A 15536-nucleotide genomic window follows, 5' to 3' on the forward strand; every position below is an offset into this window, starting at 1 on the left:
ACCATTAGGGGTGGTGTTTGTGATGGGAAGGTTTGAAGGCCATCCCTGGTGAAGAGAAATGGATGTATGCTGGCAAAGATCCCCAGTCTCTACTACATCCGCTGTCTGGTCTGGCTTTCTCACTTAGTGATACAGAAATCGAGACAGATGGGCATTAAATACACTTTCCATAGTCATGGCTTGATAAGGATATGACTTATCCTCCAAACTGGGTTATTTTTGAGAGGGAATGCTATTAATAGTGGAACAACGTATATAAACTGGATTATCACAGAATTAGGATATATGGTTATTACCCTTGAATGGAAGAATTGTAGATCTCAGATTTTAAGATAACAAATGGATTATTTGGGTAGAGTGGGAATACCAAATCTGAAGTAGCTAGTTCTTCTCACAATTATGAGATAATACCAAAGATCAGGACGTATCTAAATAGTTATTTTTCTTATATATGATTGAGTCATCTTTGAAAGGAGAAATTTGGAAAAGGCACTTAGTTTCTCTCCTCAGTTTATTGAAAGTAAATGGGGAACAATAATGTTTTTTCAAATTCTAGATAATCTGAATGATCACTCATACTCAAAAGGATGGGAAGAGTATTTGTCTCCAAAATGAAATGTTTTGCTTGTTTTCCTTTGGCTTGGGTCAAAAAAAATGAAAAGGGGGGTCAATCTACGTATATTTTTGCAATGAAACAAGTATCATAAATGTATATCATTGTTTAGGGTGCATTTTTAAGGGACACCATATTGCATTTGAGACTTCAAAAGCCTAAGTCGTCTCTCAAGCATTTCCTCTGTGTTGTGGTGAAATGCTTAATTCTGACTACTGTATCTCACAGCTGCAGGACCTAGGATGGTGGGTGACCAGCATCCTCCTGTTTCTGCTTAGAGTTTATTTAATAGATATCTTCATAAAGAGGACTTTAGAACTCACCATACAGATAATGTGACCTCTAGGTATGCCTTAGGATTACAGGCTTTTATACTCCTAGCTAAATCACATTGGGCAAATTAGTCCAGTGCTTGGAGTTCCAGGATCACCAAGAAAGTACATAATACCTAGTTGTTCTGAGATCTAAAGGAGCCACTGTGAATAAAGAGTTTAACATAGTGTTTGGCACAGAGTAAGCACTCAGTAAATGTTAGCTATTATTAATTTGAATTAACCTGAAAGACTTCCAAGAGGTATCTTTCTTTTTTGTCTATGCTATACTGTGAAGGTGTCCTACATCTGTTGTTTTAAGTATCATGCCCGCAGAGAACAGCAGCTTCTCAGAAATGGAGGGACAGTCTAGAGGTAATTGTGCATAAAATGCATCATATTCTTTCTGATTACTTACTGAATTTTCTCTGGAGTGTGTTTCCTTTAGTGATGAAGAAATATAAAAACTGCTTATGTAGTTGGAAGGTATACCTTTCATTTAAATAGTGAAATTGTTTTATATTAAATAAGATGTAAGAAAACACAAAAGAGATCTCCCTCTCCTGAAACTTGAAGCTGTTAATGTGTCATTTCTGAGGATGAAAAAGAGGCTTTGTCTTGGATCTTTTTTTACCCAGAGATCTACATTTTCCTTTTAGATTTGATCTGTTTAAGTCAGGTTTCACTCTATCTTGAGTTTTTTGCTCTGTTCCTAGTTTTCCACTGAATATCAGTGTTTCCCCAGAGGCCTGTGAACATAGGCAGGGAGTAGCTGCCTCAGCAGTAAACAGCTGTATTGGCACTGGAAAAAAATATCAACAGCAACCAAGCTGCTTTGCCTTTCTTCTGCCAGAGCTTCAGAGCGTTCAGAAAGAGCACCAGGACAGATGTAACTTGAGATTTACTCTTAGGTAAACTAAAATTAATGACCTGCTTTCTTCATTCGGATTGTAGTCTTTCCCTCTTAGAATAATAATCTTTTCTATCAATAATAGTAATCTATTCTGTCAAAATGGAGGATCACAGCTAAGAAGCAGTCTTATCTATAAACATGAAACAGTTCCATTTTCTATATGCTCAGGCTTTTGCCAATCAAAAGCATTTTTTTTTAACTCGATCACTTTGACAGCTAGAACCCACCTCAGAGAGAGCATACTAGCAGTTGATGAATGAAGGTGCCACTTCCACTCAGAGCTCTGCAGTTCAGTACATCCTCAGTGAGTTTAGCTGTGTGCAAGCTTTGTATGACAAGCTGGGAATACCCAGAGGAGGAAACCAGTTCCTGCCCTCAGGAGTTTAGCTCAGTTCAGTAAATGTGTGCCTGTACGGATGCTAAGAGATCCAAGTGGGGTGTAAGTGCAATAAGAGAAATTTTTTAACTGATTGCCACAGAATTCAAAGATAGGAAGGTTTGATGGAGCTTGGTTTAGGAAAGACTTTCTGAAAGCAGAGGCCAGGCACAATGAGAAAGACATTTGCAAATAATTACCTGAATGCCAGGCATTGAAGGAAGCATATTGCTCACATCGTCTCATTTTTACATTGTGTTTTAAAGATCCTTATTTGTCATTCATTGTAAGCTAAAGTAATTCAAAAATATGTCAGCAATAAAAGTGATTATGCTTAACCTACTAGTTTCTGATATGCTAAACCAGGTTCTGACATTTAAAACATTTTAGACATTTCCTATGTCATGAAGTATGTTTTTTCACATTCTTAATGACTACATGACTTATTCATTCATTTCTGTTATAACTAAGTTAGATAAGAAGATATAAATATAAGAAAAATAAAGCCATGAAAGTATTAGAAGAAAATACATAACCTAGAAGGTAGACACTTTTTTGAAAGAAAGATTTTATTTTTTTAGAGCAGCAGAATTGAGAGGAAGGTACAGAAGTTTCACATATAGCTCCTATCACCACATATTCATAGCCTCCTTCATTATCAAAACTCCCCATTGGTATATTTGTTACAGCTGATGAACTTACACTGACACTTCATTATCACACAAAATCCATATTTTATATTAGGGTTCACTCTTGGTGTTATGCATTCTGTAGATTTGGACAAATCTATAATGGCATGTATCCATCACTGTAACATCATATGGAAGGTGGGAACATTTGTAAATACATGATATTAAAAAGTCAAAAACCGTAACCAAAGAGATAAGTAGTTTTTAATACTTCAGTGTTAAAAAATTAAAAATCCTTTGGGTATCAAGATTACTATAAATAAAGTTTAAAGGCATTATCTCATTTAATTATTATTAACAGACTTATGAAGAAGATATTTAGATTCAGGGAAGAGGAAACTGAGGCACGGAGAAATGACAGTGTGGAGATCAGTGGATTTCTGGGAGGTGGATTACCTTGGTGAACAAAAGCTGATAGAATGAGAGGCACAGTAAGGAGGTAGTGTGAGTTTAGTGTTTGCAATGGCCTTTGATATGAACGCTGCCTTTACCACTTCACAGGGAACAATTAGCTTAATTTTAGATAGTTGAAAGGATCATATTTTAATTCTATCCTTTGAAGGATTGATTCATTTCCACACACTTTCTCATTATAACTGTTATGACAAAAGTGATACCTTTTTCAAGCACTTCTTCAAATGCAAAATTTCAGAGACATCAGGGATAAATTAGATGCTAATTGCAAAAAGCATAAATCCCTTTTATTATCCCTAATATAGTACACTATACTATCCCTTAGATAGTAGAAATTATCAAGGCCTCAGTTAAATAGGGATACTATTGTATAGATCATTAACTATGTATTAAAGAGGTAGAAGGAAAAAGGCCAAACTGTGTGATCCATTATCAATTGAATGAAATAAAACAAATGGTTAATTAAGGCTCTCATCATATTTTATCAGTGGAAAAATTGTGGAGTGGAAAAATTCACAATATAAGTGTTTTTAGATCATATTTAAGTGAAGTCAGTCAAGTTAAAAATCTTACCACATCTTGGAAAAGAGGAGATGACTCATTGATCATTGATTTTGCATAGTAAAATATTTCTGTGTAAGTGATCTAAAATTTGGCTTAAAACAAGGATATTATATTTACCTCCTTTGGAGTAACAAAATTTATGCTATGTAATAACCTTGACAGGTTTACAGAATCATATTTAATGGGCCCTCCAGAGCTCTAGCAAATACCACAGTCTGATCTGTTTTCTACATTTTTTAGAAATCTGGAAACGCTGTAGGACATTAAATATCTATCATAAAGTTTTTGCATCTAGCTCAACTACTGCTCTCTTGAAAAAGTTTCACAAAGGGGTCAAGGACTGTGTATTCTTTATAACTGCATTCAACACTAAATTCAAGAGATTTTAATAGCTAGAATTCATTAGAAATAGTGTTTGAATCCATATTACAAAGAATATTAAGATTTTTTAGCATTAAGGAGTTCTACATGTACCCACTTAAAAATGAATGGACTTCATTGTTTAATTCCAAGTATATACACATATACTTTCATACATGTGTAAGTTTATACATATGTATTTTTATACAAAATATAACTATTGCATTTTTATAAGTGCATTTTATTTTTTCCCAAACAGATAAATAATCAGATCCTGTATGGAAGAAGTCACCAAAATGCATCTGCCATTATTAAGACAGCTCCGTCAAAAGTCAAGCTGGTTTTCATCAGGTAAGATAGATATGTTTGCTTTCCTAAAAATCTAAGATCTCTTCTGGAGATGTTATTATTTGCATAAGACTATTTTATCTTTGGTTTGTCTAACAAAACTGCTGTATTCTAAAAATACATTTTCCTTTTGTAACTGTCACTTTAAGAGGAGTAGCTTGTTTTAGTTATGAAGTTTTCTTGTTATTTATGTTTTACATGATACAATTAGTAGTGGAGGCTCACATTTGTATTTCAATTTTTAAAAATTCTTCCTCTCCTGGATCTGATTATCCTGTCTATAAATAGAATCTTCTCTCCTCTCCTCCCGGGGACATCATATGATTCATTTGCTGACTCATTAATGTCTTCATCAGAGGATAGGCAGGAAAATTTTTGGAGCTTCATTTTAAGAGCACTAGTGAGAAATCCGGAGGGGAGCAGATGTGAACTCTGCTGTCTATAGTCATGTGGTGTGTTTGGGGCTCCACATTTAGCTGTCCATCACCTCTAACTGACAGCCCTTTCACTGTAAATGAATCAGAACTGGGAATCCTCATTCGTGGTAGCCGTGGTTGCGTCATCAACAATGGAATGAGGCCTGATTCCCTGTTATTGGACTGAAATGACAGGTAATTCGGAATTATTTTTAGGTGATAAAACTAACCCTGTATGTCAATGACCCCTTTGTTTTTTTGTCCTCTGGGCCTCCATTATCATCTGTGAAATGCGGATAATGAAATACCTTCCTCATTCATTTAATATTTCAAAGTTTTGAAATGCTAACATAGTTTCTAGCATAGAGTAAAACTGAGAGTGTCTGCTGGCATTTTATGATGGGTGTGATCATTCTTTTCTTCCCCTCTCTGTCATTACCTGTCAGTAAGCCCTATCCATTCCCAGGGAACACTAGGATTAAGGAGCAGTTGAAGTCCCAGCTATGGCACTGACATGGGTGACTGAAGTATTCCTTCCTGCAGTCAGCCTCACAGGCTGTTGCTGCTTTGCTCCTGAACAAACCCTACATTGGCATCCTTTTCTCCTATGCCATAGCACTTTCTGGCTTTCCAGTTTTTAACTCCTGTTCCCAGAGGAAGCAACCTTTCCTTCTAACCTGTCTCTGTGTGTTAAGACACATTTTTGTCTTATTCACTGTGAAGCCCTCTGTGAGGCACCAGTCTCCTTTCTGGGTTTCTTTGCCTCTCCTGTTGCCAGAGGTTGCAACGTTAAAGTTAGATGAATGGACTTACGGAAAGGTCAGCTGTTCAAGAGCTTAAGATGTCCATCAAGAGATGTCCATATAAGTAAAAGAGTTCAGGCCATTAAGGCTTGAAAACTTTGTATGAAGTTGGGTGAGGATTGTATGAGAAGATATATACATAAGTGCTCAGCACATGGTGGTGACTGTTGCCAGGGCTGTTATCAACATTACTGTGGCCTCTTTAGCACTTGTGGGGCCTTTATTACCCACACTAGGCCATCCCATTTTAAAGAGAGCAAAAATAAAATTGAGTAAGAGCCAAAGGAGATCACTTAATGCAGTTAGGTAGTTGGGAAATAGAACCCTCCTCCTTCAAGAAAGAAAGGTTAAGTAATTTGAATTATCAGGAATTCAGAAGAAAAAGTTAAGTAGAATATTAATAACGTTAACAAAGCCCCATTAATTTAGTGTCTGATTACTTCAATTTTGATTGTTCAGAGGGATCAGACTCAAGTAACTAATTTGTTCAGTAAATTAATGGTGTAAGCCTGATGGAGATTGCTGCTGAATGCTGATTTACTGGAAGTGATTTTAAGCAATTAGAAGTATCAGTGTATATTCAAAGCATGTAATATCTTTCTTACATGTTTCAATATTCAAAACATGTAATATCTAGCTATAAATCTTTCTTACATGGTCATTAAATCATAGTGCATAGAGCATAGTGAGCATTCAAAAATCTTTATTGAATAAATTTCCTTTCAGCTCCTACTAAGCAATTCCAGATTATTTATTCTCCAAAGACAATAGTCATAGTAAGTTAATTTGACTTATTTTGTAGATTTAAAAATACATATAGATATACAACTCATTATTATATAAAATTTCTCATCCTTAATCCTTCTCCCCACTAGTTTCCCAAATAATCAGGAAGATTTTCTATATTTTCTTTCATCAAGAGAAAAAGATGTAGGCATGATTTTGAACAATCTACTGTCATATCCACTTTTAGACTGTATAAAGAAAAATAAGTGTAAATTAAATCAAGAAATAGAAACATATCTGACAACCTTTTGTTTGATTCTGTAGATATGTATCTGGTAATTTGTGTGCCAACATTTTATCTATTAGTTAATGCTTCAGTTTCTCTAAGGGAAGGAACTATTCATCTGACTGAGAACTCTTACATAACATGATTCATTCTTTTCTAAAGCAAGAATGAACTATAAGGCTTAGTGATTAAATGAAGAAACCCTGGATTCACCCTGCCTGGGCTTAACACCTGGCTCTAAAGTATCCTGGCCATATGAGCTTGGTCCATTTCCTGATCTGTAGTATGGGGATTACATAACTATCTCATAAATTGTCTATGTGTTAAAACATATAAATTGAATGGCAATATGCACTCAACAGTGTTCACTGCTACAGTGATGAAGATGATGATAATATTGATGGTGGTGATTGTGGCTGAAAAAGGTGGGGAGGGAGGGAGGGAGGAAGGAAGAAAAGAGATAAATAAAAAGGAAGGAAGTCATCTGGGAGGATAGAGGAAGAAAAAGAAAAACCACTTCTTCATATATACTTTGTCTAATTCTGGAATCTTAAATATTTTTTTTTCAGTGAAACACATTCACAGTTTAAGAATGCTTTAATTAACATCATAATGATTAAACACAGAAAGAGATAACCGCAGACATTATATAAAACCATTGCTGGTAAATGTTAGAATAAGAGACATGGGCACGGCCTGCCTAAAACATCTCATTTAAGTTCTCTGGGGTTGGCGGTGGCTGCTGGCTCCAGACCACAGCCTGACATTCGAACAAGGAACAGGACACTGTTTAATGAAGGAATGTATGAAGAGAAATCTAATCAGCATGAATTAATCCCACGTCAATAAAATATATTATAATAGATTTTACTGAGGTAAATGATATCAAATGGTGCCAGAATTTAAAGCACTTAAGGAAATCAGAAAAAAAATATTGCACATCAGCTCTGAGGCGAATACCTCATCAACACTGGGGTGTAACGGTAGATTGGTGTCTCTGGGCTAACCTGTGCATTTTAGGTGCTATCTGACATAGCATTCTTTCTCCTTCAGGCTGTCTAGCTCATTACTAATTTAGATATGTCTTTCAACCTCTGCCTATATATTATTCCTTCAGACTATTGTTACAAGAACCCTAATTTTGCCTATTTTGAAACCATATTCTGAAGCAATTAAATATTGATTTGTTATCACTTTTACATGCTGAGTAAAAGTGGAAGTTAATACAAATCATCAGCACAAAAGATGCAATTATACTTTTCTTTAAAACTGAGTAACTTGTTTTGTGTTATATAATGTTACTTTAAAACTTACTTTCATAAATTGTATTTCTGTACAGTTAGTGCTTCTATTTGGTGATATTGCCTTCCTTAGTTGAAATTATTGATTCTCTGTACATTTCCATTATACAGAAATTTTTGGCTTTTATACCTTGGCAGCTTTTTTCCAAATTTAATGACAAATTGATATAAAAATGGGAACCGGCCACAGGTTTGGGATTATGATTAGCAGTAATCATAGAAAGCTGTTAAAATATGCTGCAGGCAACATTTTAATTAACTAGGGCCTTTAGTCTATAGTGATGTACATTTGTGTGATCACATCCTTGTCATTTTTATAATACTTGTATTTATTCATACACTAATTGATCTATAATTCACAAGGGGCAAGTGAGCTAATTTAGTGAAAATTAGCAAGTAGCTGCTATGTGTACATGACATACATAACCAGATTTTTTCCTTTTTACCCCCACATCATTAGATTTTGGACAATCCTGTAATTGTGCCCTGTAGCACACATGAACTCTTCTAGGTACCACATATGCAGTTCTCTGGGTTTTCCTATTTGACATTATCCCCTCTACATAGCACTTCAGTTTAAGTGCAAAAGGAGAGCTATATTAATACGATAAAGAATGAGTTGCTATATTTGGCAGTGCTGGGATCCAAGGAGATTAATGATCTTGCCTGCAGCTCTTGTCATACCTTCCCCCACTACTGAAAATTAAATGTCATGTATAACAACTCACTCTCCATTACTTAATTACATGTGGAAAGTGTGTACTGTATAAAAACTCCTGGGGCTAAAGGAGGCCAAGTGAAACGAAAACCCTTGGAAAGATTTAATGCTAGCTGTCAAGCCGTACTGAGTAAAAGTGGACTCCGCATGGGATCCACCTTACTGCATCGATTGAAAAAATGTCTTGATTTTGTAATTAAAAATCTAGTGTGGCCCGTTATCCTCTGACCATATCCTAAAAGATGATATTGCCTTGAAATTAATGTGAATGTCAGAGTCATCTGTCGGAGAAGTCCATCTGAAGCAGCAAATTGAGTGCCTGTTTTTAAAATCCTTATCATGCTCTTGATGTTTTACTTTATATCTTTGATTAATAGGAAGGAAAAAAGATAGTGGGAACAACCATGAGTTTTACTTTCGTAAAGAAATACTCGTACATTTATTCAATAAATATTTGCTGAGCTTACTTGTGCTGGTGCTGAGGAGTCATGGAGGCAAAGGACACAGTCTCTGTACTTAAAGAAGGAGGCAGCGTAAATAGTCTGGCATATCCAGTGATACAGATGCTATGAGACTATAAGAATATATTGGAGACACACCTGGCGTAGTCTTTGGAGGCCATAGGAAGGTATCACAGAGAAAGATGCTTACGCTTAGACCTCAGGGATAAGTAAGCAAAGTCATAGAATGTACAGAAACCCAAAGGTTGCTGAAATTGGATGTTACACACAGTATACCTGCACATTTACTTCTAGGAGAAAAGAAGTCCTTCTTCAGGAAAATACCTTTGGGTGAGTTCAGCAGTGTATGTCATTTTTTTTTTCCAGTTCTGTAAGATAACACCCTTCTGATTGTCATGGACCATTAAAGAATGCAATGCCCATTTTCAAGTGCATGATTAATGTCATCCATGGAATATATGACAAGAAGTTTTGAGGAAGAGTTCTCTCATTAGCACTAAACTCTATTTAGAGTTGCAGGGAGAAAGAAAGTAGAGATACTCTCCGGCAATTTCAAGGCTCCTGTGTGTTTAGTGGACCATACGGTAGACCTTGTATGTCTCTCAAGTGCTCTGAAATGCTGACTCTTGCTTAATTCTTCAGTACTTGTTTCCTGTACTATCCATTTTAAATAGTAATCTTAATTATTTATTAATTTTATATTCATAAGTAGAAATTATAAGACTAATTCAAGAATAAGATGGAATTGGAGTGTTTTGTGTTTTGATTTTTTTGTCAAAAACATTGGAATTTATGGATCCAAATAAGAAGCACTGTTCCCTTTGACATACTGTGGTAACCTTGGGAGGTTGCATATTTAATCCAGTTATGAATCCATTGAGTCACACATTTCTGGAATCATCTTGAAAAGACTGATACATATTCTTTTTTTTTTTTATCAAATGTACATCAAAGTGGTTCAGCAATACCCCTACCCACCTCCTGCCCCCACCCACTCCCACTCCACTCCCTCTTGGTAACCACTGGTCACTTCTCAGTGTCTGTGAGTCTAATGATGTTTTGTTCCTTCTGTTTTGCTTTGTTTTTATATTCCACAAATAAGTGAAATCATATGGTACTTGTCTTTCTCTGCCTGGCATATTCTTTAATTTATTTTTGTTGAATAGAGCTGACATACAATATTATATTAGTTCCAGGTATGCAACCTAGTGATTCAACATTTATATACATTATGAAATGTTCACAATAATAAGTGTAGTTACCATCTGTCATCATGCCCACTTATTATAATATTATTGACTGTATTCCCTATACTGTATTTTACCTCCCCATGACTTATTCATAACTGAAAATTTGTACCTCTTAATCCCCTTCCCCTATTTTGACCATCTTCCCACATCCTCCCCTATGGCAACCTTCAGTTTGTTTTCTGTATTTATGAGTCTGTTTCTATTTTGTTTGTTCATTTTTTTTAGATTAAATGAAATCATGTGGTATTTGTCTTTCTCTGACTTATTTCACTTAGCATAATACCCTCTACATCCGTCCATGTCACAAATGATAAAATTTCATCCTTTTTTATGGATGAGTAATATTCCTGTGTGTGTGTGTGTGTGTGTGTGTATTGCTTCCATATCTTAGCTATTGTAAGTATAAACAATTGCCACAATAGACACAGGGGTGCATGTATCTTTTAGGATTAGTGTTTTCGTTTTCTTCAGGTAAATATCCAGAAGTAAAATTATTGGATCTTATCGTATTTCTATTTTTAATTTTTTGCAGAATGTCCATACTATTTTCCATGGTAGCTGCACCAATTTACATTCCTACCAACAGTACACAAGGGCTCCCTTTTCTCTGCAGTCCTCATCAACACTTGTCTCTTGTGTTTTTGATACTAGCCATTCTGACAGTTGTCATATCACATTGTAGTTTTGGTTTGCATTTCCCTGATGATTAGTGATGTTGAACATCTTTTCACATGTCCATTGGCCATCTGCATAACTTCCTTGGAAAATATCTGTTCAGGTCCTCTGGCCATTTTTAGTCAGATGTTTGTATGCTGTTAAGTTGTATGAGTTCCTTATATATTTTGGATAGTAACCCATTACCAGATACATCATTTGCAAATATCTTCTCCCATTCAGTAGGTTACCTTTCATTTTGTTGATGGCTTCCTTCCCTGTATGAAAGTTTTTAGTTTGAGATAGTCTCACTTGTTAATTTTTGCTTCTGTTGTCCATATCTGAGAAGATGGATCCAAAAAAAATATTGCTAAGATTGATATCCAAGAGTTTGCTGCTTTGGCATATTCTTTGGAATATCCACAGTAGCCATAAATTTTCCTTTTTTGAGGGTGGTTGTAGTTAGTCAACCAAAGTGACCAAAAATTTTACAGGACCATTCATAAATTAGGTGACTTCAGTGAATTAAGTGAAGTGTTGCTACAAAACAATAAGCCCATTTTTCTTGTATGGTTATGTAACTTGTAAAGTTATCTTTGGAAATCAATTTAATTATTTTGTGGACAGAATTGGTACTTTTTTCTTTGCTATTCCCCTTACCTAACATAGTACCAGCTTGTGGTAGATTTGTTTCACTTATTTTGGCACTCATGAACGCCTGCTTGTGTAGGTCATAGAGATGATGTGGGCATTTTGAGTGTCTTTCTTTACTTCTTTCTTTCTCCCTTTCTCTTTGTTTTTTTTTTCTTAGTCAATATTTATATTTCCTTCTCTGTAGAAAAACTATTTTCTTAAATAGAATCCCCTCTCTAAACACACATACACATACAGAGTATATGTATTGTATTATGGGCCAGTAGGTGGTCATGTGACCTCAGCTTGGGCAATATGATACCTTAGGCTTAGAATAGGAAGCAAGTAATGTGAGTGATTTTATATGAATGGTGTTCATGGAGCTACTGGGTCTTATTCAGAGGTTTCTGCTCTATCGTTCTGCTTCCTGCTTCCTTGTCTTCTGGAGGTCTCCTAATTCCTATCTGTTCCAGATCTGATGGTGTAGCATGCCTATGTTTTGTAAAATCCCAGTATCTCTCTAATAAAGCCCCTTTTGCTTAAGCTGACCCAAATTAATTTCTATTGCTTGCTGCCAAAGAGTTCTAATGAATGGGAAGGGTGATAAAAGTGAGTTATCTGAACAAGTTATGAGCAACCAGAGAGCTATCTGATTCCTTTTCACATTTTCTTGTCACATGTAGGCTTTCGGCCTCAATTCTGAGAAGTTTTTATCTTTTAAACTTTAACAGAGCACAAGACCACTGAACAAGTCTCACTGAGGATCTACAATAGGTTCCATGGCCAAACCGTTTACTGGCTCTGGAAATGAGATTACCATGATTAACCCAGGAATCAGGCTGGATTTTTACCTGGGGTCGTGGGGAGGACCCCCATCCCACCACATGGCCTTATGGTGAGGGCGGAATATGTGAACATTTGGGCTTTGCCAGCCAGGATAAAGAGGGGAATGGCCAAGGGTATCTACTACAGTATCTTCTAGAAAATATCTATGAAAAACTTACTAGGCTAAGTCATCTATTCCATCCAGTCCTAAGCACCCCACATCAAATCATCCACCAACCTGCACTGCCAAATATATTATGAGACACCTTTTCCTCTGCACAACTGGCAACAGCTACTTAGAATCTGCCCAGGACTACCTTTGTAAAATGCAGGTCTTGAATGCTAAGTTACTCCCAGCAGCCGTTATTACTGATTGACATTATTTAGAATGCCAAGTAAATAGAGTTTATAATTCCACTATCATTGAACATTTATTTTAGATTCAGTTTATTTCAAGTATTTTGATGGGTTCTCCCAATTGGAAATTGGAAACCATTCAGTTTGTTGATACAGTTAGAAATATCTCCTGGAATGTTTTCAGAAAGTTGTGCTTCCACTGATATGTAATGATTTGCTTTGTTTAATATGTTACTTCTGGTTCATCTGCATGGAGTTTTCCTGACTGAGTGTTAATTCAGTGTCATGTTTCAATTAACAAAGCACATGTAGGGTTTATTTTTCTGTCCTCAAGTGTCTCATATCACTATATTTAGTATAATCAAACTAATTCATAGGCCTAATTAGTTGTGTTCATGTGTTCCTCAACTTTTTTTTGTATGTACCTAAATGATGTTCTAGGCAGGAGATTGTAGTTGTAATTATTTTAGAACAAGTTGCAGAAAAAATTAAATCTGGAATCTAAATTCATCAGTCTAGGCTAAATTCAAGTATATAACTTCTGCTTTTGATTTAATGCATTTTGTTGGCATAAAATAAGATCCGATGGGTTTAGTGAAAGTGAATTTCCAAGTGGCAGAGAAGTGCTAAAAACAATAATGATTTTAAGTGATACTCTGTAAAATTCAAACATTCTCATCACAGTTGCACTTTTTTGGTCTTGCTTAGTTATTTTTTTTAAATTGTGGTGAAATAGACATTACAAAATCTATCATCTTAAACCATTTTTAAGTGTACAGTTTACTGGCATTAAGTATATTCACATTATTGTGCAACCATCACCACTATCTACATCCAGAATTCTTTACATCTTGAAAAACTTAAAATCCATACCTGTTAAAAAATCTCTCCTCATTCTCTCCATCCCCAGCTCCTCACAACTACTATTCTACTTTTTGTCTCTGAATTTAACTGTACCAGTACCTCATAAAAGTGGAGTCATATAGTATTTGTGCTTTTGTTACTGGCTTATTTCACTTACCATAATGTTTACAAGGTCTGTCTGTGTTTTAGCATGTCAGAATTTCTTTCCTTTTGAAGACTGAATCCATTGCATGTATATGACACATTTATTTATCCATTCATCTGTCAAGGGACACTTGGGTTGTTTTTACCTTTTGACTACTATTTACAATGCTACTATGAACATGAATATACACATGTCTTTTCAAGACTCTATTCTCAATTCCTTTGGATGTATACCCAGAAGTAGAATGGTTGAATCATATTGTAATTCTATTTTTAATTTTCTGAGGAACTGTTATACTGTTTTCCATAGCAGATGCACCATATTACATTCCTACCAACAGTGGACAAGTTTTCCAATTTCTCCGTAGTGTCACCAACACTGTTATTTTCTGGTTGTTTTTTTAAAATTATAGCCACCCTTTGGGTGTGAGGTGGTACATCATTGTGATTTTGATTTGATTTGCAGTTCTCTGATGATTAGTGACATTGAACATCTTCCTGTGCTTTTTGGCCATATGTATATCTTCTTTAGAGAAATTTCTTTTTAAATCCTTTACCTATTTTTTTTTTCCTGTAGTCTTTTCCTTTGCCTATTTTTTAATCAGATTGTTTTAGGGATTCTTTATATGTTATTGGATATTAAATCCTTTTTAGATATATGGTTTGAAAATATTACCTCCCATCCCATAGGTTGCCCTTTCACACTGTTCACTGCGTCCTTTGGTGCATGGTAGTTTTTCATTTTGACATCGTTCAGTTTAACTATTTTTTGTTGTTGCTTGTGTTTTTGGTGTCATATCCACAAAATCAGTGCCAAATCCAACGTCATAAAGCTTTCCTCTGCTTTCTTCTAAGGGCTTTATAGTTTTGGCTCTTACATTCGATCTTTGATCCATTTTGAATTAATTTTTTTATTAAGTTTTATGTGGTATAAGGGCAGGATCCAGTTTCATTCTTTTATATATGGATAACCGTTTTTCCCAGCACTGTTTGTTGAGAAGATAATCTTTTCCTCCATTTAATATTGTCGGCACCCTTGTTGAAAATCATTTGGCCACATATGTGAGAGTTTTTGTTTTTTCATGGCTCTCTATTCTTATCCAATAGTCTGTATGTCTGTCATTTTGTGCCAGTACCACACTGTTTTGATTACAATAGCTTTGTAGTAAGTGTTGAAACCTAGAGGGGTGAGACCTCCAACTGTGTTCTTCTTTTTCAAGATTTTGACTAGTTGATGTCCTTTGAGATTCCAGATGAATTTTAGATGGGATACACTTTCACTTTCAGAAGTAGAATGCTCCTTGGAGATATTCAGACCCTGGTAAATGAAAAGTGACAGCATGCTACAAACACATGCATGTATCATCCATTGCATTAGGTTTTTTCCCTCATTCAGAAATTGTTGTGGGCTTATTGTACTTTCCTGAAGGATACATATGTTTTCTTCATAGTCTATTAATCTTTCTTTTGACCAAAATGTATGTTGGATAGAGTATCTCATATTTATCCT

General features: G+C 35.4%; 1 protein-coding gene across 8 annotated transcripts in view; it reads left to right on the forward strand.

Moving 5' to 3' along the window:
* Positions 1–15536, forward strand: part of PATJ (PATJ crumbs cell polarity complex component) — a 395870-nt gene that overhangs the window by 254572 nt on the left and 125762 nt on the right. For all 8 annotated transcript variants that reach the window (XM_073234040.1, XM_073234044.1, XM_073234045.1 and 5 more), the window contains one exon: positions 4500–4591. In XM_073234040.1, the coding sequence (XP_073090141.1) occupies positions 4500–4591 (92 nt within the window). The remainder of the gene's footprint in view (positions 1–4499; positions 4592–15536) is intronic.

This window comes from Manis javanica, chromosome 4 (assembly GCF_040802235.1).
Source record: "Manis javanica isolate MJ-LG chromosome 4, MJ_LKY, whole genome shotgun sequence".
NCBI classification, from domain to species: domain Eukaryota; kingdom Metazoa; phylum Chordata; class Mammalia; order Pholidota; family Manidae; genus Manis; species Manis javanica.